Source organism: Phocoena phocoena, chromosome 6 (genome assembly GCF_963924675.1).
Source record: "Phocoena phocoena chromosome 6, mPhoPho1.1, whole genome shotgun sequence".
In the NCBI taxonomy this organism is placed as follows: Eukaryota; Metazoa; Chordata; class Mammalia; order Artiodactyla; family Phocoenidae; genus Phocoena; species Phocoena phocoena.
The window spans coordinates 107,216,441-107,241,087 of NC_089224.1; the positions used below are offsets into that span (position 1 = coordinate 107,216,441).

Consider the following 24,647-nt stretch of genomic DNA (forward strand, 5'->3'; position numbering starts at 1 on the left):
ATCTAAGGCATTGAACACTGTTTAGTGTTAAACGAATCAGTTACAGTTTGGCTGAAATTAGAAAGCCTCTACTCCAGATATTAAATTACATGAATTTCCACCGTTTTTAGTGTATTTAACTAACTGAAGGTGTTTCAGCCTGAGAAACTTAATGGATCTTGGTCACACAGAGTTGCATCAAGGTCCAGCATGTGACAGTCCTGTCCAGTAGAACTTTCCGTGACTGTGGAAATTCGTCATTTGCTCTGTCCAGTGTAGCCATCACCTGTGGCTACTGAACACTTACAATACAGACAGCGCAACAGAGGAACTGAGTGTTTTTTATTTTATCTCAATTAATTTAAAATTATATTTAAATGGGGCTAGTGGCTCCAGTATTGACCAATGCAGGAACTCTAAAGGAATTCCTCACAGGACCAGGCAGATCCTAACCAAGTGATGATTTGATTTGCTTTTTCCCTTTTCTCTCTTGGGCGCAGTCCTCCTCAGTACCGATCCTTTGGCGTATGACCAGGTTAGAAACGTTAGACAAAATAAAATGACGTAAAAATCATGTCCTTTTTTCTTAGCATTACTGATGTTAAATATATGTTAATTCCCTTCCCCTGAACTTCTGCACCAAAACAAACTCAGAAGAATTCTGCTATTTGTATCTTCTGTAGGGAAACTCTCCCCTGTGTTCCTGGTGAGTGAGGGTGTGGCTGGCAGGTGGAAATGGGGCCCTTCCCCTCCTTGAAGACCCTCTGAGCCAGGACTGCCTCTGTGGGGTGTTGTTCTGACAACCTCTCCAGTTCTACAGTTATTGGTGTATTCAGGTTTCTTCTTCTCCTTAAAATAATCTTCATTATGTATATTTTCCTAGAAAATTTCCATTTCACTGAAGTTTTTGGTAATAGTCGCATCGTCTCACATGGTGTTCTCTCACACTTTTAAAAATCTCTTTTCTTCTTAGCAACTATATTTTCTTTATTATCACTCTGTGTATTTGCGTTTGTCTTTGATTTTTATTTATTTCTTTATTTTATAGAAATATAGTTTATTTACATTATTGTGTTAGTTTCAGGTGTACAGCAAAGTGATTCAGTTATATATATGTGTATATGTACACATTTATGTATATACAGGTATATATATATTTTTTCAGATTCTTTTTCATTATAAGTTACTACGAGATATTGAATATAGTTCCCTGTGCTATACAGTAAGTCCTTGTTGTTTATCTGTTTTATACATGGTAGTGTGTATCTGTTAATCCCAAACTCCTAATTTATAAAAATATGGAATGCTTCACAAATTTGCATGTCATCCTTGCTTAGGGGCCACGCTAATCTTCTCTGAATCGTTCTAATTTTAGTATACATGCTGCCAAAGCGAGCACTCTTTGCTTTTTAGAATCAGACTTGCTGGCCATCTCTTGGATGTCAATTCTACTGCCTTTCTAAATCTGTAATTTCTGCTCTGATCTTTTATTGATTCCTCCCCGCTGCTTTCCTTGGGTGTATTTCATTGTTCTTTTTGTACCTTCTAGCAGTTAATGCTTTAGTTCATTGTTTTTATTCTTTCTTATTTAATGACGAAATCATTTAAGGATATGAATTTTCCTGTAAATACAGCATCTATTGCATTATCTGTTTTGATAGGTACTGTTCTTGTTGATGTCTGGATAGTGTCCAATTTTAGTTTTCCTACTTGACCCAAGAGTTTTTTCAGATGTATATTTTAAAATTTCCCACTTTTTTACCCTTTTGACCCTAATTTCTCATTCAGTTGCACTATACTAAAAAAATCATCTGTACAGTTTCTGTTTTGCAGAATTTATTCATGCTTGCTTTTATCCGATATTTGATCAGCTTTTTAAACTTTAATAGATTTTCTTAAAAGGTATGTATTCTCTGTTTGTACCTTGATAAATTCAGTGTATGTCTATTAAATCATGCTTATTAATTTTATTATTTGATTCCTCTATAATTCCTTACTATTTCTTGCCTTGACCTATCAGAGAAAAATATACTAAAATCCCCCATTATAATTATAATTTTAGAAACTCCATCTATTTATAAGAGTTTTGTTTTATAATGAGTGCCTATAATTATTATATTTTGGGAGTGAGTAGATCTATCTATCCATGTACCATAACTTTTTTTTTTTTTTTTTTTTTTGGTGGTATGCGGGCCTCTCACTGTTGTGGCCTCTCCCGTTGCGGAGCACAGGCTCCGGATGCGCAGGGTCAGTGGCCATGGCTCACGGGCCCAGCCGCTCCGTGGCATGTGGGATCCTCCCGAACCGGGGCACGAACCCGTGTCCCCTGCATCGGCAGGCGGACTCTCAACCACTGCGCCACCAGGGAAGCCCCTGTAACTTTTTTAGTGATATTTTTTTCCTAAGTTCTACATCTGATTTTATTATTCCCTCACCATTTTCTCCCCAACTTACCATGAATATTTTTTACTTTGCCTTTCTTTTTCAGGATTATCTTATTGTATTGTTTATTTTATTATCTCTTGCAGCTAGTTGGATTTCATTTGTATTTCCAATCCTTGAGTCTTTCTTCCTTTAATAGAGGAGTGTAGCCCATTGATATTTATTGTAATTATCTGTGCTGTTCTCTCCAATGACCTCTAGGAGGTGTTCCAGACTCCCCATTATCCACTTCCTCATTTTACCCCTCTCCCTCACTCCATCCTTTAGGAGTACAGATCTGGACTGATCAGATAAAAAATATCTTACTGATCACTGAACTCCTGGGTAGGCAGAGCACTTGCAAAGTTCAGAGCACATGTGGGAATGTCCTTTTTGGACATTTCTCCTGAAGAATAACAAAGGGCCAGGTATACTCCTGTGTGAGTAGACTGCCTGACTCCCTCCTCTCTGCTGGCTTTGGAGGGGTGAGATCTCAGATTGCCTTGCTCTCTACTTTGTTTCTAAACCTTTCGGGCTGGTCTGCAGTAAATAAAGGCATTCTCTAGTTGTGGTCTAGCTCATTAGTAGGGGACTTTACCAGAGGGTAGTTGGTCTATGGAATGATTTGGTTGGCCTTGGGTTCTCTGCCCAATGACCATCTTAACACCCTAGTCCATTATTCCTTGCATTTTTCTCAGGTAAGTTCTCTGTGTTTTAGATAATCATTTTCCTTATTTATCTCAAACTGATATTCTAATCTACTCTTTTGGGGGTATTTTCTTCTCACTGTCTAATTTTGAATTCATTATGGTCACTGTGAAATGTAGTCTACATTTCAAAATTCAGAAACCATGCTTTTACATCAGAAAGCTGATCACAGATTGTTCCATATTCATAGATCAAGTATCCTCCCAAATTATTACAATTAATGATGGCCTAAAATTTCCTTGTGCTTTTTGTAGTAAATTATATTTCCTAGAACATTTGCTCATATACCTCAAGTCAGTTTCCACATTTTAAATTATGGACTTGTCATAGGTTTAATGATTTTTTCTTTGTTCTTCCTCGTAGGGTATGTTATAGGGTATATAGTTGGCTTAGAACATCAAAATGCAGTTAAAAACAAGTGTATTTCTCTGTCACATTGAGCCAAGCATTTTAAGTTGTTGGGTGGCTGTGCCCCACACATTCAGGCTTGGGATGAACCCACTGTCTTCAATATGGACTTCGAGGTCTCTCTGGTCATTGAGGTTTAACCAGTGGAGGGAAAGAGCACGTGTGGGGGCACCTCCCCTCTCTAAAGGGCTGGGATCCCTGCATGCCCCTGGGACTTTGACCCACCTGCAAGTGGCGAGATGAAGTCAAATGGCCACCTTGAGGGAACTGTGGTCTAGCCATGTGTCCGGCTACAATTCCATTACCGTGGAAGATGGTGAGGATGGATTTTGGCGGCAACCAGAACTCTGTACCACATGGAAAGAGTCGGAGGAGAGGGCTTCTTGGTTGTGCAGTACTGGACATTTAGATGGGTTCTGGTAGACATTGTGTCATTCCTGAGTCAAATCTCCTTCCAACAAAGGGAAGAGTTTATAGATTTTTAATAGTTTTAATTAGCCAGATCAAAGGCTTATGAGGAATAATAGAAAGAAAACTACTGATAGAAACAGCTTCTCTGCTGTGTTAAAAGGATATTTTCTTCCTGGAGTGTTATTTTTTTCAGCCCCTCATTCGCTGGAGCACTGTCCCCTTTCACATCAGGTGGTGAACCAGTCCTCATCAGCACCAGCCTCCACGGCACCCTCTGGTTTATTTAGCCAGCTGCCCGAGCCAGCTGGGGGTTGGGGGGGTGCGGGGCAGGGGAGCTCTGGGGCTGCCATTCCACTTGCCAGCGAGAGTCACTTCCCCAGTGTGACTGGTAGGTCTCTTTCCCACCTACTGCCCGAATACCCACCTTCACCTCAGACAGGCCCTGCCAGCATGAGCTCAGCAGTGTTAGTTTGACCTTAGTTGGACTAAGTTACTACTCAGGCTGCCTTTCCCTTGCAAATGGTGATTCAAGTGATTTGGTCCGTCCTTTACCTTGGTCTTTCTTTCATCATAGACCTGGTAGAATCTCTTTGAAATTTCTTGGGTGAGTAATGAACCTTCTTGGTTTCTGGAGCTAGAGTAGATCTTTCCCCCAGTCTTGTATCCCTTTGGTCATTTCCACAGGGATTTGGCATTCATCTGTTCATGGATTTCTTGTGTAATAAATATTTAGTGAGTATCAATACTATGTCAGGCAGTGAGCATAGCTCTGGGGATGCAGTGGTGAGAAAACCATTATCTTCCTGGAGCTTCTCAGTGAGAGTGGAGGGGGTGCATGAGGAGAGACAGGCATGAATCAGGTGATGGCACAAAGGAATGGCAATCAGGACACTGAGGCCCTCTCTGAGACTTGCAGTGGGAGCTTTTCCCAGGCAGTGAGGTCAAGGAAGGTGTCTGAGCAATGGCGGCTGTGGTGAAATTGAATGATAAGGAGTTCACGAGGGGAAGCGGGGAGAGGAAGACCTTCCAGGTGAGGGGGTCCCGTGCGTGCATGTCCTCTGGTGGGAAGGAGAGGGATGCCAGGATAGAGATGGGATCGTGGGACAATCAGATTCGCAGTTGCCAAAATCCCGTGCGCTTTGATGTGAAGAGTGGTTTGGAGAGAAGCGATGGTGGGTGGATGCACAGGCCAGTTAAGAGATGGTTGCAGTCACCCAGGGGAGAGATGACAGTGACTTGATGGAGATGGTGGTGGTGGCGATGGTGATGGTGATAGAGTCAAACATGTTAGACTAAGGCAGGAGGTCAGGGTCTTCATGGATTTTGTGATTATAGTTCAGAGGGAGCTAGATTCTTTCTAACCATCAAATCATTAAACATGTCCTTCCTTTCTTCTTCTTGAACCTTTCAATCAAGATAAGCGATAAGCTTCTTGTTCTAATCTCAGCAAAGGAAAATGGAATCATAGCCGGTGCCTAGCAGTGTCTGGAATATAGTCCACCACTATTTGTACTTGTTATGTGAATGAATGACTGAATCAGTGAATGATGGTCAGCTCTTCTCCCGAGCCTTTAAGTCCTGGATGAGACTGGCTATAGTGAGGACTATATTTACCAACCTCTAATACAGGGATGTGTGTGTCACCCTCTCTCTTTATACGCCTATGGCAGACATTAGTAATTGATTGCGGCTCCTGGCAACAACGTGTGACAGTACACACGGAGTATTGCCAACCAGGGAAACCCTTCTCAGTCTTGGTGTCCAGAGGTAGATCTGATACCGTGTGACCCAGAGCACCCACCATACTCTGCTATGTGGCTCAAAGTCCCCAAGCAAACAGACACTCATGCAGGACATTCCCGGGGCTTAGAGATCACCTAGCAGGAGCTGAGAGCAAAGGTCAGACCTCTCTTTGGGCAAATTAAATTCTTTGCTCTGTAGCCTCTATTGCCCATCTTCAGTCTATCAACAGTGTAATGATCTGATGATATAAAAGCTAAACACATACATAAAAATCTTCTTCGTAATTGTTTTTAGAAATTATTTTGCAGGATATAGGTTAGGTATACATATAAGTTAGGACCTTATCATGGACATTCCATGGAGGAGGGTTAAGTAGGGTAGTGGTCAGATGAGGATAACAGGCTTCTGGAGCCTGACTGCCTGTGTTCACATCCCAGGCCCACCACTGACTTAGATGTAACCTTGCCTAGTTATTTTAACCTTTCTCTGCCTCAGTTTCCTCACTCATAAATGAGAATAACGATAGTACCTACTTTGTGTTGTTTTTATGAGAATTAAATGAGATAACACATGTTAAGGCCAGAGGAGTACATGGCATGTAGAAGCTCTCGATAAATATTAGATACTATTATTTTTGTATTTATCACGGGAAAAGTTTATCAATCTTTTTCAAACAATTTTCCTTAGGAAAAGTTGTAGAGTTTTTCCCTGAAATTTTTCCATTTATTTTCACACTTTCATATCTCTGAAACACGAGTAAAAATACGAGATAATCATTCTTAAGTAATTGTGTATCATTTTATTGGGTAAGACTTGAGAAGTGCCCCTGTGGGCAAGTGTGTTCTAATGGGATTTCTGGGATATGGAAATTGTTGGCAGATCTTTGCTGCAAATTTGTGGGCTGAGAAATCTAGAAGATTTAGGAGAAAGTAAGTTAAATCTTGAGTCAGTGATTTTAGGATGCACCAAGCACTGATTTCTTTTTAACTCATCTCTTTTTAGCACCGAGCTCCTTGAATGGAGACTGCCTATTTGCAAGCATCGCATCGCTGGAGCTAAAATACAGTCTGGCAGCCTTGGAAGGGACTAATTGGCCTTTTGGAAACTGTTTGAAACTGAATGAAGTACAGGAGCTTTCTGTGATGTTAGTAGAGCCTTGAGTTTCTGCCAGCCATTAATTGTGTTTTAGGCTTTCCTGTGAAGGCAGCTGAACTTGAGACTCGGCTTTCGGTGTTGCCATCTGTGAGCTACGCTTGTCCGCGTGTGACGTGGGTTAAGCTTGTAGGGAGCATCACCTCAATGCTTCAGTATTGGAATAAGTTCAAATTTAGATTTGATGCTCTTGTTTTCCACTCTTACGGGTTAGGTGTTCCTCACCCTTCAGCTTCCTAAAGACTGTGGGGCCCACCTGTACGAGGGCGTGGCTGATAGAGCTTCCAAGACTGTTAGCTCTAGGCTGGGCCCTCCAGCTCTCACTGGATTTGACTTACTCGTAGGCAGATACGGACAGATGGAAGGGGCGTTGCAAATGGTGACCCAGCTTCCTAACTGAGTGCTCTTTTGTCCCCCAGCTTATCTCTAGTGATGCCGATGGAGCCATCCAAAGGGCTGGAAGGTTCAGAGTGGAAAACGGCTCTTCAGATGAGGTAAGGAAGTCTGTGTCAGCACCAAGCCCACAATCACGGTGCCTGTGATACAGCCGTGAGCAGCTTGTGACCCTCTTTCCCACAGAAGACCTGCCTAAGTGGAGCCCAGGAAGGGGTCAGAGGGGCTCTTCAGAGTTTTGCTTGAAGCAAACAGGAAGGGAAAGTGCCATCATTCTTTGTATGGAAGGTGCTATTAATAGAGTGACACGTACCCTTTGAAAGATCTGTAATAAAGCCAGGTAGACACATGAAGGTGGTCTGCCAGCAATGGGACCGAAGACAAATTCACAGCCACAGCACCCTTTGTGAATGGCCCCTGGAACCCTAGCTCTTACCCTTTGCCAGGCTTGTAGGCTTGGAACTGCCGTGTGAGCAATGTCAGGGTCCAGGAGAGAGATGCAAAAATTTACTTTGATTATAAAATGTCGTCTTTATTCAGAGAAGACACCAAGAAAGGAGGCCATTCCTGTCTGCCACTGCTTGGGCCCAAGCCCTCTTTCTGGGCTCTGCTGGTCATCCTCGCCATAGGCCACAGGGACTCGCCTTGCTGGCCTTTCTTTGTTAAAACTTCCACTGCCCGCTCCATCCCTTGGAGTCTACCCCCAGAACTGCTGAGTGCTATCTAAGCCCCCCCAGTTTTTTCTTCTTTGCTGCTTCTCTGAGAGGCAGCCCATTGCAGTGCTTCAGCACCCCCAGCTTTGGCATCAGGCAAGCCTGGGTTCAAGTTCCAGCTCCCCCACCTCCTAGCTGTGTGACCCTCGGCAAGTAATCAGCCTTTCTGAAGCCCAGGTTCTTCATCTGTAAGGAGGAAACGGTCTTGGGATTATCGAGAGGATTCAGTGAGCTAAGCTTTTAAAGCTATTAGCGCTCTGCCCGGTGTATAGTGAGAGTTCAGTGAGCGAGAGCTGTAATAGTAATAATGGTTGTTGTTGTTCCCATAAGTGGTGCTGTATGGCCAGCCTTGCCCTCCTGACCACTTCCTTCATCACGTTCTTGGTGATGGGCTATGGATTTAACTTGAAAGCCACAGCATTCAGGAAGTTGTTCTTCATCTTCACCTTTGCCTTAACTTAGCAAAGCCCTTCACCCAGACGTGGTACCGTCACCATTGCTGTGAGGCAAAGGGGGCAGTCCCACCTTGGGCTGGGCCCCCGAATAGGTGCCCACATACTTCTTATCCAGAATGATGTCAACTGACCTTCATAGAAGAAAGAACTCCCAGGGAAATTTGCTTCTGAAGCTTAGAAACAGCCCTCCCCAAATGGTCCTGCTCCTGAGACAAGACAGTCTTATCCTCTCAGACTCAAGCAGCCAAGGGTGTCCCAGGAGCTAAGTCAGGAGCAGAAGCATCTAGTCCTCATTCTCCAGTGCTCAGAAAGCTAGCAGCCGCCAGGCCGAGTATCTACTTTGAGCACCTAAGTACCGAAGATACCAGAGGTTGCTGTACCTCAACACATCTTCCTGCTACCAAAATTTTACAGAACTTCAGCCCAGCCCGAAATGAACAAACTGTACTGGCTTTCCCCACCCCACATAAGCACAGCTCTGGCCCCTGCCAAGACCAGTGTCTAGAGGAAATCCACAGCTCCCCAGAAAAACATAAATGGAGCCTTCATGCAGTCCTAGGATCACCACGTACTTTGGTTATCAAACACTCCTGCCTGGCCCTGTCACCTGGCCATACCACGTGCCAGAGGACAAGGTCAGGGACTAGAAATCACCTGTGGCGGATCATGGGCAACAGTGGCTCCAGAGTCAGGCTGCTGGGGTTCAAATCATGGCCCCACAACTCACCAACAGTGTGGCCATGGGCGGTTCCCTTAACACCTTTAGAACCATTTGGTGGAGTTACTGATTTAACAAATCCTTGTGGTCTGTTGCATTCAAAACACAGTCCTGTCTCAGATTGCTTCTGTGGGCTCAAATACTGTTTTAAATTTTGTTTCCACCAAAGCCACCGAGCATGAGTGCTCCATAGGAGCACCTCGGCTGGGTTTTATATCCATGGTCTTCAGTTAAAAGCTCTGGCCAGTGCCAGCGCCCAGCCTGGTGTAAGACGGTGGAGGAACAGGAGACTCAGAGGAAAAAAGCCTGGCTTGCGCTGAGTTTGTTAAAGCAGTTAGTGCATTAGAAGGCTCAACACGCATTTGAAGTTTTTCAAACCCATGAACAAATTGCAAAGCAATTTCATCACTGAGTTATTTTTCCTTTTATCGTTGCATTGATACAGTATGGATACTAGACCCTTATCAGATATATGATTTGCCAAAATTTTCTCCATTCCTTAGGTTGTGTTCTCACTTTCTTGATTGTGTCCCTTGAAGCATAAAAGTGTCTTAATTTGCTAATATCTAGTTCATCTATCTTGTCTTCTGTTACTTGTGCTTCTAGCGTATCTAAGAAAACATTGCCTAACCCAGGGTTGCTTGGTCACTTTTTAGAGTTTACTCTTCCCTTCGGATAATGTCAAATTTGTCTTTTATTTCTTTAAACATAGTCAGTGTAATGGTTTTATTCTCTGTGACTGATAATTCCAATATGTGAGGGTTTTTGTGGCCCTCTCTGTTAGCTTTTTCTCCTGCATATTCTCATGGTGTACTCTGCTCCTCTGTGTGCTTGGCTGCCTGATTGTGTGCTGTTTGTTGTTCTTGAAGATGACTTTTTTAGGAATAATATAAGGCTTAGGATGCGTTGCCTTTTGGTACAGAGTGTGATCCTGTGATTTATAATAAGAAATACATATTTGGTCTTCGTACCTCTTCCTGGCACAGAGCTCCTAAAACCCTCGGAATTTTCTAAGTAATGAGAGTGATCATGGTGTCTTTTGTTATGTTAATAAGTGACTTCTGGAAAGCCCCTAAGTTTCCTAAGGATGGGGGCTGGTCACCAGAGGAACCAACCACGTGATTAGAGGGTTAGCGCTTCAGTCCAGCCCCAGCCTCCTGGGAGGGGAGAGGGGCTGGAGAGTGAGTTCAATCCCCAAAGGCCAATGATTTAATCAGTCGTGCCTATGGGATACAGCCTCCATAAGAACTTGAGAGGGCAGCGTTTAGAGAGCTTACAGACGGGTGAACACCTGGAGATTCCAGAAGAGTGGCCGGCTCGGGAGAGCATGGGCGCTCCACACCCCCTCCCACGTCCACGTACCTTGCCCCATGCATCTCTTCCATCTGGCTGTTCCTGAGTTATATCCTTTTATAATAAACTAGTAATCTAAGTAGTCAAGTGTTTCTCTGAGGTCTGTGCTCTAGCAAATTAATCAAACCCAAGGAGAGGGTGATGGGAACCTTCAATCTATAGCCAGTTGATCAGAAGCACAGGTAATCACCAGGATTTGCAGTTTGCAGCGGAAGTTGCAGACGTCAGAAGCAGGCTTGTAGGACTGAGCCCTTAACCTGTGGGATCCGACACTGTCTCCAGGTAGACAGTGTCAGAATTGAGTTGAATTACAGGACACCCAGCGGGTGTCGGAGAATTGCTTGGTGGTGTGGGGGGAAACCACATATTAGAATTGGTGTCAGAATCAGAGGGAGGGTTTGCATTTGCTTTTGCCAGACACCTTTAAACTAAAGTTCCAGCTTGAAACTTTTTAAACCCTTTAAGCCAAGATACAGGATGGAGCTGCAACTTTACGTGAGACTGGCTTGTGGTCACAGCACCTCAGAGACACTCCTCCACTCAGCACTGTGGCAGGCTTCCTTGGAGTCTTTGGGGTAGAGGTGTTTTCTTCCGGTTCACTCTTTTCTTGAATGTGTAACCCTTTGGGGTCCCAGCTTAATGTGGGATGGGTCTCCTATAGACCTACCTACTTCAGTGGATCCTGGGGGTTTGATTCTTTGCCCTCTTGCCTCTTGAGGTCACCAAAACCCAAGAGTAATTTTGCCAGGATCGATAGATATCTTCAAGCTAAAGAGAATTTCCATGCTCCACTTACCTCTCCGGGTTCCCACTTGCCTTTGTTTTGACTGGTAATTCCTTACTACCTTGTAAGCTCTCCAGTGCTTTTAAGGAGATGACTTTAATATTTGTCTAATGCTTTTAGTTTCTTCAGTGGGAGGTTTGGTCGAATAACCTAGCTCACCATTACCAAAAACATAAGTTATATCAGGAGCGCTATTCCTATAATACATCAAGTCATTCATTCAGCCCACACGCAGGATCACTTCTCGGTGCCAGACAGGCTGAGCGCTGGTGATGCGGGAATGAATAAGACTGCTGACTGCTAAGGTCCCTGCCCCCGTGGGCTCACAGACGGGCAGGAGAGTGGCCAATAAATAACACAGGTACATAGGATGATTGCAAATTCTGGTAACTCCTGTGGAGAAAACACACAGGGGGCGTGTCTTAAGGACGTCACGGTGAGGCCCAGGCTCCGAGCAGTGCTTCTCAGACTGTGTGTGGTGAAGGGCCTGCTTTTTTATTTCCAGTCTGTTGCAGGACTCTCTGTGGTCCTACTATGTATGACCGGTTTGCAGCACCCCCTCATACAACTCACTACCAAAATCAGTAACAACTGGATTGGTCTGGGTTCTGTTTAGGGAAGCTAATCCCCTAAGACTTGCTCTCCACTGCTGTCTACTTCATCACAGACTGTTGGCAGATCAGCACCCATCTGTGGACCACACCTTCCTGCCGTAGAGTTCATCTAGGCCCATCCTCCATCCATGGACCACACCTTCCTGCCGTAGAGTTCATCTAGGCCCATCCTCCACCCAAGGCATGAACCCCTGCAACAACTTTGCCAACAGTTAGCTCCTCTGTCCCTGCCTGAATATATCTCCAGTGAAGGGAAACTTGCTCCCCCCCTTGATAGGTTTTTTCCTCGGGACACCAACCAGTTCCATCACCAACTAAGTCCCCTACAATTCCGTTCAATCCTGACCTTAACCACCTGGAGCTAGCGTCAGACTCCACTGGTTTCAGGCTCAGTTCCACATGCTGCCCTCACTTCAGACACCGGTGGCAAGTGTCAGGTCCCCAGGGTACCCACACATCTGTCTAACTGGGCTACAAAGTTAGGGGTTCCCATAACCCCCCTCCTCGGGTTCAGTAATTCATTGAAATGACTCACAGAACTCTGGAAAGCACTTTACTTACCATACCCATTTATTACAAAGGATACAACTTGGGAACAGCCAAATGGAAGAGATGCAGAGGGCAAGGGATGGGGGATGGGGGCACAGAGCTCCCCTGCTCTCTTTGGGTGTACCACCCTCCCAGCACCTTGATATAGTCGCCAACCCAGAAGCTCACATGGGTATGGTTGATTAATTCATTCAATCTCCAGCCCCTCTCCCCTCCCGAAAGGTTGCAGGGTGGGGTTGAAAGTGCCAAGCTTCTAATCAAGCTTGGTCTTTCTAGCTACCGGCCCCATCCTGAAGCTAGCTAGGGGCCCACCAAGCGTTGCCTCATTGGAGCAAAAGATGTTCCTGTCACCCTTATGTCTCAGGAAATGCCAAGGGTTTTAGGAGTTCTGTGCCAGGAGCCAGGGACAAAGCTGAAATATAAATTTCCCATTATACCACAGCCCTAAAGTTACTTCCATTTTTCGGCATCTCTCATTGCTAGAAAGTTCTTTTTATTGAACAGAACTCATCTGTCTATATTTTCCACTCAGAGTTTCTATTTATGGTTTCTGGAGCCCATAGTGTAAGGCTGAGCCTTCTTCAGCATGGTAGGCCTTTAAGCATTCCAAGACATCTGCTGTTTTTCTCCTAAGACATGGACTCAGTTCCACTTATCATCACACTCCCTGCTGCTCCTTAGACACATGTGAGGTGGTTAATGGACCTTTTAGGTGGAAGTGCTCGGAAGTGAACACCTGGCTCCAGGTGCGCCTCACGGCCACAGAGTGAGGCCGGCTCATCCCCTTCCTTGCTGTGCACACGCTCCTCTTTTCATGAAGCCCGAGGACTCATTACGAACCCACGATGTGCTACCCCCAACTCCAGTCTTTTTCACATGTGCTGTTATTTAGCTGTGAGACAACATCATGGTATAGTGGAGACAGTTTTGGAGTCAAGCAAACCTGGGTTCAGACCTCAGCTCTACCACTTACCAGTTTATGACTCAATGTCACGGAGCCTCAATCTCCTACTGGGTAAAAAAGAGAGAATTCCTACTTTGTAGCACCTGGCCTTCTCCACCCTTTACTTGTACAATTCGTATTTGTACCTAAATGTAGGATTCTGCAGTGTCCACACTAGATTTAATCTCGTTAGAGTGTCCTGTAATTGCTAATTGTCAAGAGGTTTTTTTGACATCTTGATTCTGTCACCTGTCCTATTAGCTAACCCAGTGAGAATCTTTCTATTACCTTCAGATGTGCTTATCCTGCCATCTGTGTGCTCATTCAGATTATTAATTAAAATGACTGTGACCCTCGGGTAGATCCCTGGAAACCTCCCTTACAGCTTACTGGTATGTATCAATTAGTATATGGTGGAGCAGAGGGGACGATCTTTCAGCTTTTTATAGATCTCTTCCTTAGCATGGGGAGGGTTCTCTTACACACTGTTGGGGGACATGTAAATGAGTTTGGGGAAGGCAATTAGCAATCATTAAAAATGTGTATACCATTTGGCCAGCAGTTCTACTGCTGGGATGTGTATTGTAGCGTTATTTTAAAATAAAAAAATAAAAACACTTGGAAACAACATCAGTTTCTATCAGTAGAGGAATGATTTTGAAAATTATGATTTAGACGCTGGAATGCTTAGTAGCTGTTAGGAAGAACGAGGTACAGGTAAATGTAATACCATAGAAAAACATTTACTATACAGTGCTAGACATAAAAGCAAGTTCCAGAATGATTCGTATGACATCATCCCATTTCCTTAAAAACAACAAAAAAGATAAACTTGCTGGTCAATATTAAAGAAAATTTCCAAAAGGTTACCTAAGAATTTAATAGTAATTGCTTCTGGAGTGGAAATGGGAGGTCAGGAAAGAAGTTAGAGGACCTTAACTTTCTACCCTTTTATGTTTACATATTTTACACATCTATACTCAACTGAAGTGCTTAGTTTTTTTAAAAAACTATGTAGTTGTTAAAAGGAACAAGGTAGATCTGTAAGTACTAATAGAAATATTTCTAAGATTTCTTTTTTTAGTGAAAAAATAAGTTTCAGTGTAATACCTATAAAACTATCCCATTTATGAAAACAGATTATGTGTGTATATATACATATGTATGTAAATATACGTATATGTATGTGAATGTGTATACATATGTATAGACACATTTTTGTAAATGCATAAAAAGACCTGGGACTATCCAAACCAATCTAGTAACATGGTTATTATATGGCAAGGAAGTAGATTAGGACATGGGGGTTGGGGGGAAAAAAAGCATTTTAATTTTTATATGATTTAACTTTTTTCAACCAGCTTATATTTATATTTGCAATTCAAAATTTTTTAGTTTTTTTTTTTTTTTTGAATCCATCTTCTTTATTGTCAGTGTTCTTTCAGCAATTTAACCTAGAAAGTGAAGGAAAGTCAGTTTAAAAGCATTCATTCATTCATTAAACTCACTCTGGAAGAGACTCTGAAAAATCACAAGCATTATATAAAACTATGGATCTCGTTTGTAGCCTGAGTGCTTGTGTTGTGTGGACTCCCTGCTTAAAGTCAAATATTAGAGAACATTCAGATAAAATGGGGGTGTTATACATGGATTTTGATTAAATTCTCTTCGCAATATCCTGGCCATACAGTCTTCATCCTTCACATCCCACAAGTATAAATGTGGTTAAACAAAACAAAACAAGGAAAGCAACAAGGAGCTTTTGTGGGCTTTGGAATTTGATGCAGAAATGATTCAGGATTTCTCAGTCTCAAGACTCATTCAACCCTGTGGGCGTGTTCAGGTACATCTGCAGCATAGAAGAATTTGAGTTCATTACTGCATAATACCTTTGAGCAGATGATTACCTAAAAGGGATAAAATTAGTGTGGGTGTCTGCAATGTTAAACTTCGATTGTCTGGAAAATGTGCTCATCAGAATATTTCCTCCTAACATTCTTGCTGATGTCAAGTAAATACTGTGTTCCTGTGTAACTGTCACCTTAAAATGCTATAGGAAGTTTCTGTGTCTTTGAAATCCTCTGTAAAGTAGGCCATACTTAAAATGGTTGGGATTTATGGCGGTTATGTAAGAAGATACTTATTCTTGGGAAATACACATTGAAGTATTTAGGAATAAAGGGCTATTATTTATGCAATTTAGTCTTAAATGATTCGGGAAAAAGTGTGTGTGTGTGTGTGTGTGTGTGTGTGTGTGTAGAGGGATAGAGAGTAGTGAACAAGTGAATAATGGGATAAAATGTTAGCAGTAGGTGAATCTGGTAAAGGGCATACAGATGCTTTTTGCACTCCTCTTATTCTTGCAACTTTTATGTAAGTTTAAAATCACTGCCAAATAAAAATTTATATAAATGGGTGTGGGTGTGTAGGGATATATATATATATATATATATATATATATATCTCGCTGATTTTTTTAAAGTCAAGAAAATTCAATAAAGCCACAATAATACTAAGAATTTTAACCTACTTTTTACCCCTTGATAGATTAAAAAGGCATAACATTAAATAAAAGACTCAGAAGATGATGTAAGGTTAAGATTTTAAAAAAGAAAAAAAACACTCTGACATTGGAACTGATTTGTTTTAGCTCCACTGCTTATTATTTCTGCAACCTTAGGCAACATACTTAAATTATCTAAGCATCAATTTCCTCATCTGAAAGTAAGGGGATAAAATCGACTCTATCTCATGAGTTGGTGGAGATACTATGGAGATAATTCATGTAGAGTGTGCGGCCTAATACTTGGCACTTAGAGCTCTTTCCGTGAACGTCATTATTTCCAGAGCAATGAGAAAGACAGAAAGCATCTTAATTCACTTTATAAAGTAATATAACCCTGAAAGCATGACAGAAATATATACTGAAAAGAAACCTACAGATTCATCTCACCAACAAATATGATACATAAGTCATTTTTTTAAATCCAGCAATACAGTATATCAACAGAATACCTATAAGGGTGTCTTCCAGAAATCTAAGAACCATTCAGTATAAGAAGAGCCAATGGTATAATTTATTACATGACTATGATTTTCACCATTTAACCTATTCGCTAAATAGTTGCCAAAAAAAAGCTTTCAGTAAAATTCAATATTCATTTCTGAGAAAACTGCTTTATAAACTTGGAATTGAAGGGAACTTCTTCAACATGATACAGAAACTGACCACAGGCATCCAGTAAATCACTAGAGGCATGTCAGAATGAGAAAAGAATGTTCCAGCAGTCTGTCTTACACACAGGGCACAATGTAGATGTCAATGGAGTTTCAAACTGTATATTCAGTAAGATTCCATTTTGGTAAGAAAAGTACATATGTACATGTAGGGGAAAATTTTGAGGAAACCATATCAAATCATGAATAATGATTATATCTTTGGATAGAGGATTCGGATTATTCGTTATGTTTATCCACGTTTTCCACATTAATTGAGTTACAGTAAATTTTTAAAATTCTACAAAGAATATGAACTCAAATAAGATGCTGCCGAGATGTGTTCCAGGTGAAATGTGCCTGTTACAGGGTAACAAACAGAAGGGCGTGTCTCTGCGGGCACCAACTCCCAAATGTTGTGGAAGCTTCAGCCCAGAACGGAGAAAAACTTTAAACTCAAGTTACACTCAAGTTAGAAATCGCTTAACTTACTGGTTCACCTGGTGCTTCTTCCTACACCCCAAGGACCTTCAGAATGTTTCTATGATGTGGATTTAGACAGGTATCTTTTCTAATGAGAACATGTGGTTACAGCCCTGTTTGTACACTTTTAACAGTGACATTTCTGGTTCTTTGGCATCCGGTTCATTGCTACCTTGTTTACTTTCTAAATAAGCCTCTTAATGGCATAACTTTGTTCCATTACAGAATGCAACTGCTCTGCCAGGCACTTGGCGAAGGACAGACGTGCACTTAGAGAACCCAGAATACCATACCAGATGGTATTTCAAGTATTTTTTAGGACAAGGTAATTATGTCATTACAGTGGTTGGGAAGAAAGGATATTCAGAATGAAAATTAGTGTTGGTATAATTTCTGGTACCCTATATGTGTGAAACTTATCAGTTTAGGGACACTGAGGTCAGGGCATTTCATTTCAAGGTCAGTTGTAAACTTTGTAGATTTGTAAGCTTTGAAGATTCAGCCCTAGTAGGTTTTCCTCCGTTTTAAATTTGTTATTTATATTTTATTTTTATCTTAAAATTTTTTATTTAGTTAGTTTTTGCTAGTTGTTTTTGTCCCTGGGGAGTTAAAGAGGATTAGATAGTATGAATGAGTGATTTGCAAGATGAGAAGAATTTGCAGGGCACAAAACAATTTTAGACTTAACAAGGCATGTACCCGGTCTGTAGTGGGCCTTGAACACTTAGTTCAAGGCAGTGAGGGGGAGAAACGATTCCCTGAGCTCCAGGGCCAATGCAGAACAGAGAGGCATTACGCTGTAGACTCTGGTGACCAGGATTTGTTTATCACTTACCATGTGCCAGGCAATGTGCTCTTGCAAAGGCAGCTGTGATCCCTGCCCTCGTGGAGACTATAGACTGTTTGGACCCTGGTTCTGCTGTTATCAACATAGGACCTTAACACTAGTCACTCCCACTTCTCTGAGTCTTAATTCCTTATCTGTAAAGTGGGGGCATTACTAGTACATACCTAGGAGGTTTGAACAGAAGTTTCAGTGAGGCACATTAAGCCTGGTGCCTGGTACATACCAAGAGCTCTGTCATGAATCGTGATGTACATTTGAAGTGAAGGGCTCATGTGAAAATATATGGAAAGGCGGGAAACAGGAGCGTGGCTAGCGACAGAAGGCAATGGGAATGGAGATATAATCACTATGGCAGGGTTAGAGACGGGTTAGATAAATTGCTTATCAGGCCAACGCGTTTCTTTATTTGTAGAAGATGCGGTACTTGAGCTATAAAATGAGAGTGAGCAGACCCAAATGTTGTCTTTTTAAATATCGGATACTGTATCATTCCAAGAAGTTCACTTATTTGGCAAGACATATCTCTTTATAAAGAAAGAAATTGGGGGGCTTCCCTGGTGGTGCAGTGGCTGAGAGTCCATCTGCCGATGCAGGGGACACGGGTTCGTGCCCTGATCCGGGAAGATCCCACATGCCGTGGAACGGCTGGGCCCGTGAGCCGTGGCCGCTGAGCCTGAGCGTCCAGAGCCTGTGCTCCGCAACGGGAGAGGCCACAACAGTGAGAGGCCCGCGTACCACAAAAAAAAAAAAAAAAAAATTGGGGGAAAGTTGCTATCTTCCCAAATGCTTGAAAGCATAGTGCCTGGAGTACTTATGACTTCAGAAAAAAGTGGTGCCGTCAGTTTGGATGCCTTCAGCTGCCTCAACGGGCTTAAACAATAAGGGAGACAACAAGAGACCCAGAGGTAGGGCAAGCTCTAGGGTTGGTGGAGTCAGAGGCTTGGTGATATCATCCATGCTGGCCTTCCTCAGGGTCACAAGATGGTTGCAGCAATTCCAGGCATCACTTCTAGACACCACCGTGTCCAGGGGAAAAGAAGGCCATCTTCAGGAATGAGGAGGCCCTTCCAGAAACCCCTTGACACACTTTTCCTCCTGTCTCATTGGCCAGAATTGGGTCACATGTTCATTCCTGAGCCCATCCCTGGCAAGGGGAACAGGAGAGCATGATTAGGATAGAGTCACCAGGTTCTGTCCTGAGCTGGGCTGGAGATTACTGTTCCCTGATCCTGTGGGAAGGGCTGGCTGCCACCTGCCGTGCACACTGCTCCCAGTGCCTGGAGGAGCCGGCTGCATCTTCACTGTTCTGAACCTGCCTCTTTTCCAGTCCATCAGAACTACATTGGAAATGATGCGGAGAAGAGCCCCTTCTTCCTGTCGGTGACCCTCTCTGACCAAAACAATCAGCGTGTCCCTCAATACCGTGCAATCCTTTGGAGGAAAACAGTGAGTATCAGACCTGCACCTGGAGTTTCAGCACCACTCCAGAGTTTAATCAGTGTCATTGTCAGCCTTTTTCTACAAGGGTTTTTGAGTTTGGCCACTGAGGATTATCCTGTTCACAGGGGAAACCTTCACACTCTGAGTTTAAGAGCAATTTTTCCTATATAAGCCACTAAGTAGACATGTTAATTCCCCTCAATCTCTGCCCTCTTGGTATACACGACTATGTTATTATCGCTGTTACTGATACTGAAAGTGATGAGCTGGCACACCTTCAACCAAAAGAAACAAGATTTAGTGGAGGAATATAATACTGTTACATGGGCACGGCCCCTGGGGGCTCCTGTTTCCATGAGTCAGTTGGTCAACTGCTGAATCAGCTGTGCTTCTAGGATTTCTTTGAGGCTTAGCTCCTTTCATCAGTTTCATGGTGTAGAAAAGCAACCCTAGATCTAACAAGTACCTCCTGCCCACAGTGGGCCCTGGACACTGAGCTGGGGACAGCGGGCTGAAAGCAAACCCTTTCAACTCCAGGACGCAGGTCTTTCTTTAGCTCAGGAAAGTTTTTTTATGTTCATTGGTGTTGCTTCTTTTCCTGTTCTGAATTTTTTCTATTAATTCTTATATTCGACCTCTGTCTTTCATCTTTTACCTTTTCTCATTATCTTCTTCTCTTGTTTCTTTTTTACTTTGCTTCTTAGAGAATTTTTTAGAGACCATATCAACACTAGAAAGAGCAAAGGGTTTGGAGTTAAGCAAACTAGGGTCAAATCACCTCAATAACAAGCTCATTTTGTGTGAATTTGAGAAATTTGCTCATGCTGTCTGAGCCTCCATTTTCTTCTTTGTAAAATGGGGAAAGTTCTGGGCTGTGGCTCACAGGGTGATGAGCACTAACAAGACTGCCTGAAGTGAGATCTTGCTTGAAAATTTACCCAGTGTCCCAAATCGTCAAATCTTAAAACTGGTTAGGTGCCTAAAGGATAAAACATCTTATTCTTGAATTGGTGAGTATGGTGTATAATTTAAAAAGCGATAAAATAAACCACACTTAGAAAATGTTAGTTCTATTATTTAGTGGTCCCACCTGATGGGTACATTTGTTGAAATCCAGTATTTAAATAATTGCATGCTGATTTATATATATATATATATATATATATATATATATATATATATATATATACACACACACAGCAGGTTCTTATTAGTCATCAATTTTATACACATCAGTGTATACATGTCAATCCCAATCTCCCAATTCATCACACCACCACCACCACCACCCCTGCCACTTTCCCCACTTGGTGTCCATACGTTTGTTCTCTACATCTGTGTCTCAATTTCTGCCCTGCAAACCGGTTCATCTGTACCATTTTTCTAGGTTCCACCTATATGCGTTAATATATGATAATTGTTTTTCTCTTTCTGACTTACTTCACTCTGTATGACAGTCTCTAGATCCATCCACGTCTAAACAAATGACCCAATTTCGTTCCTTTTTATGGCTGAGTAATATTCCATTGTATATATGTGCCACATCTTCTTTATCCATTCATCTGTCGATGGGCATTTAGGTTGCTTCCGTGACCTGGCTATTGTAAACAGTGCTGCAATGAACATTGGGGTACATGACTCTTTTTGAATTATGGTTTTCTCAGGGTATATGCCCAGTAGTGAGATTGCTGGATCGTATGGTAATTCTATTTCTAGTTTTTTAAGGAACCTCCATACTGTTCTCCATAGTGGCTGTATCAATTTACATTCCCACCAACAGTGCAAGAGGGTTCCCTTTTCTCCACACCCTCTTCAGCATTTGTTGTTTGTAGATTTTCTGATGATGCCCATTCTAACTGGTGTGAGATGATACCTCATTGTAGTATTGATTTGCATTTCTCTAATAATTAGTGATGTTGAGCAGCTTTTCATGTGCTTCTTGGCCATCTGTATGTCTTCTTTGGAGAAATGTCTATTTAAGTCTTCTGCCCATTTTTGGATTGGGTTGTTTATTTTTTTAATATTGAGCTGCATGAGCTGTTTATATATTTTAGAGATTAATCCTTTGTCCGTTGATTCCTTTGCAAATATTTTCTCCCATTCTGAGGGTTGTTTATGGTTTTCTTTGCTGTGCAAAAGCTTTGAAGTTTCATTAGGTCCCATTTTTCATTTTCATTTCATTATTTTTGTTTTTATTTACATTACTCTAGGAGATGGATCAAAAAAGATCTTGCTGTGATTTATGTCAAAGAGTGTTCTTCCTATGTTTTCCTCTAAGAGTTTTATAGTGTCTGGTCTTACATTTAGGTCTGTAATCCATTTTGAGTTTATTTTTGTGTATGGTGTTAGGGAGTGTTCTAATTTCATTCTTTTACATGTAGCTGTCCAGTTTTCCCAGCACCACTTATTGAAGAGACTGTCTTTTCTCCATGGTATATCCTTGCCTCCTTGGTCATAGATTAGTTGACCATAGGTGCGTGGGTTTATCTCTGGGCTTTCTATCTTGTTCCACTGATCTATGTTTCTCTTTTTGTGCCAGTACCATATTGTCTTGATTACTGTAGCTTTGTAATATAGTCTGAAGTCAGGGAGTCTGATTCCTCCAGCTCCGTTTTTTTCCCTCAAGACTGCTTTGGCTATTCGGGGTCTTTTGTTTCTCCATACAAATTTTAAGATTTTCTGTTCTAGTTCCATAAAAAAATGCCATTGGTAATTTGATAGGGATTGCACTGAATCTGTAGATTGCTTTGGGTAGTATAGTCATTTTCACAATATTGATTCTTCCAATCCAAGAACATGGTATATCTCTCCATCTGTTGGTATCATCTTTAATTTCTTTCACCCGTGTCTTATAGTTTTCTTCATACAGGTCTTTTGTCTCCCTAGGTAGGTTTATTCCTAGATATTTTATTCTTTTCATTGCAATGGTAACTGGGAGTGTTTCCTTAATTTCTCTTTCAGATTTTTCATCATTAGTGTATAGGAATGCAAGAGATTTCTGTGCATTAATTCTGTATCCTGCAACTTTACCAAATTCATTGATTAGCTCTAGTAGTTTTCTGGTGGCATCTTTAGTATTCTCTATGTATAGAATCATGTCATCTCCAAACAGTGAGTTTTACTTCTTCTATTTCAATTTGTATTCCTTTTATTTCTTTTTCTTCTCTGATTGCTGTGGCTAGGACTTCCAAAACTATGTTGAATAATAGTGGTGAGAGTGGACACCTTTGTCTTGTTCCTGATCTTAGAGGAAATGCTTTCAGTTTTTCACCATTGAGAATGATGTTTGCTGTGGGTTTGTCATATATGACCTTTATTATGTTGAGGTAGGTTCCCTCTGTGCCCACTTTCTGGAGAGTTTTTATCATAAATCGGTGTTGAATTTTGTCAAAAGCTCTTTCTGCATATATTTAGCTGATCATACGGTTTTTATTCTTCAATTTGTTAATATGGTGCGTCACATTGATTGATTTGCGTATATTGAAGAATCCTTGCATCCCTGGGATAAATCCCACTTGATCATGGTGTATGATCCTTTTAATGTGTTGTTGCATTCTGTTTGCTAGTATTTTGTTGAGGATTTTTGCATCTATATTCATCAGTAATATTGGTCTGTAATTTTGTTTTTTTGTAGTATCTTTGTCTGATTTTGGTATCAGGGTGATGGTGACCTCATAGAATGAGTTTGGTAGTGTTCTTTCCTCCACAATTTTTTGGAAGAGTTTGAGAAGGATGGGTGTTAGCTCTTCTCTAAATGTTTGATAGAATTCACCTGTGAAGCCACCTGGTCCTGGACTTTTGTTTGTTGGAAGATTTTTAATCACAGTTTCAATTTCATTACTTGTGATTGGTCTGTTCATATTTTCTTTTTCTTCCTGGTTCAGTCTTGGAAGGTTATACCTTTCTAAGAATTTGTCCATTTCTTCCAGGTTGTCCATTTTATTGGCATAGAGTTGCTTGTAGTAGTCTCTTAGGATGCTGTGTATTTCTGCGATGTCTGTTGTAACTTCCCCTTTTTCATTTCTAATTTTATTGATCTGAGTGAGTCTTCTCCCTCTTTTTCTTGATGAGTCTGGCTAATGGTTTATCAGTTTTGTTTATCTTCTCAAAGAACCAGCTTTTAATTTTATTGAATTTTGCTTTGTTTTCTTTGTTTCTATTTCATTTATTTCTACTCTGTTTCTTTGATTTCTTTCCTTCTGCTAACTTTGGGTTTTGTTCTTCTTTCTCTAATTCCTTTAGGTGTAAGGTTAAATTGTTTATTTGAGATTTTTCTTGTTTCTTGAGGTAGGCTTGTATAGCTATAAACTTCCCTCTAAGAACTGCTTTTGCTACATCCCATAGGTTTTGGATCGTCGTGTTTTCATTGTCATTTGTCTCCAGGTATTTTTTGATTTCCTCTTTGATTTCTTCGGTGATCTCTTGGTTACTTAGTAACGTATTGTTTAGCCTCCATGTGTTTGTGTTTTTTACGGTCTTTTTCCCTGTAATTCATTTCTAATCTTATAGTGTTGTGGTCAGAAAAGATGCTTGATATAATTTCAATTTTCTTAAATTTACTGAGGCTTGATTTGTGACCCAAGATGTGATCTATCCTGGAGAATGTTCCGTGTGCACTTGAGAAGAAAGTGTAATCTGCTGTTTTTGGATGGAATGTCCTATAAATATCAATTAAATCTACCTGGTCTATTGTGTCATTTAAAGCTTCTGTTTCCTTATTTATTTCCATTTTGGATGATCTGTCCATTGGTGTAAGTGAGGTGTTAAAGTCCCCCACTATTATTGTGTTACTGTCGATTTCCTCTTTTATAGCTGTTAGCAGTTGCCTTATGTATTGAGGTGCTCCTATGTTGGGTGCATATATATTTATAATTGTTATATCTTCTTCTTGGATTGATCCCTTGATCATTATGTAGTGTGTTCCTTGTCTCTTGTAACATTCTTTATTTTAAAGTCTATTTTATCTGATATGAGTATGGCTACTCCAGCTTTCTTTTGATTTCCATTTGCATGGGATATCTTTTTCCATCCCCTCACTTTCAGTCCTTTCAGTTACATACATGCCCCTAGGTCTGAACTGGGTCTCTTGTAAACAGTATATATATGGGTCTTGTTTTTGTATCCATTCAGCAAGCCTGTGTCTTTTGGTTGGAGCATTTAATCCATTCACGTTTAAGGTAGTTATTGATATGTATGTCCCTGTGACCATTTTCTTAATTGTTTTGGGTTTGTTTTTGTAGGTCCTTTTCTTCTCTTGTGTTTCCCACTTAGATAAGTTCCTTTAGCATTCGTTGTAAAGCTGGTTTTGCGGTGCTGA

At 41.4% G+C, this 24,647-nt stretch overlaps 1 protein-coding gene and 1 non-coding gene across 2 annotated transcripts in view; one reads left to right on the forward strand and one right to left on the reverse strand.

Moving 5' to 3' along the window:
* Positions 1-24,647, forward strand: part of GARNL3 (GTPase activating Rap/RanGAP domain like 3) — a 108,367-nt gene that overhangs the window by 18,626 nt on the left and 65,094 nt on the right. Inside the window, exons 2-4 of the mRNA XM_065878825.1 lie at positions 7,242-7,316; positions 17,269-17,368; positions 19,218-19,336. Of these exons, the coding sequence (XP_065734897.1) occupies positions 7,242-7,316; positions 17,269-17,368; positions 19,218-19,336 (294 nt within the window). The remainder of the gene's footprint in view (positions 1-7,241; positions 7,317-17,268; positions 17,369-19,217; positions 19,337-24,647) is intronic.
* Positions 1,272-1,378, reverse strand: LOC136125255 (U6 spliceosomal RNA). The gene has a single exon (XR_010656022.1). It is a non-coding gene; the product is annotated as a U6 spliceosomal RNA (small nuclear RNA).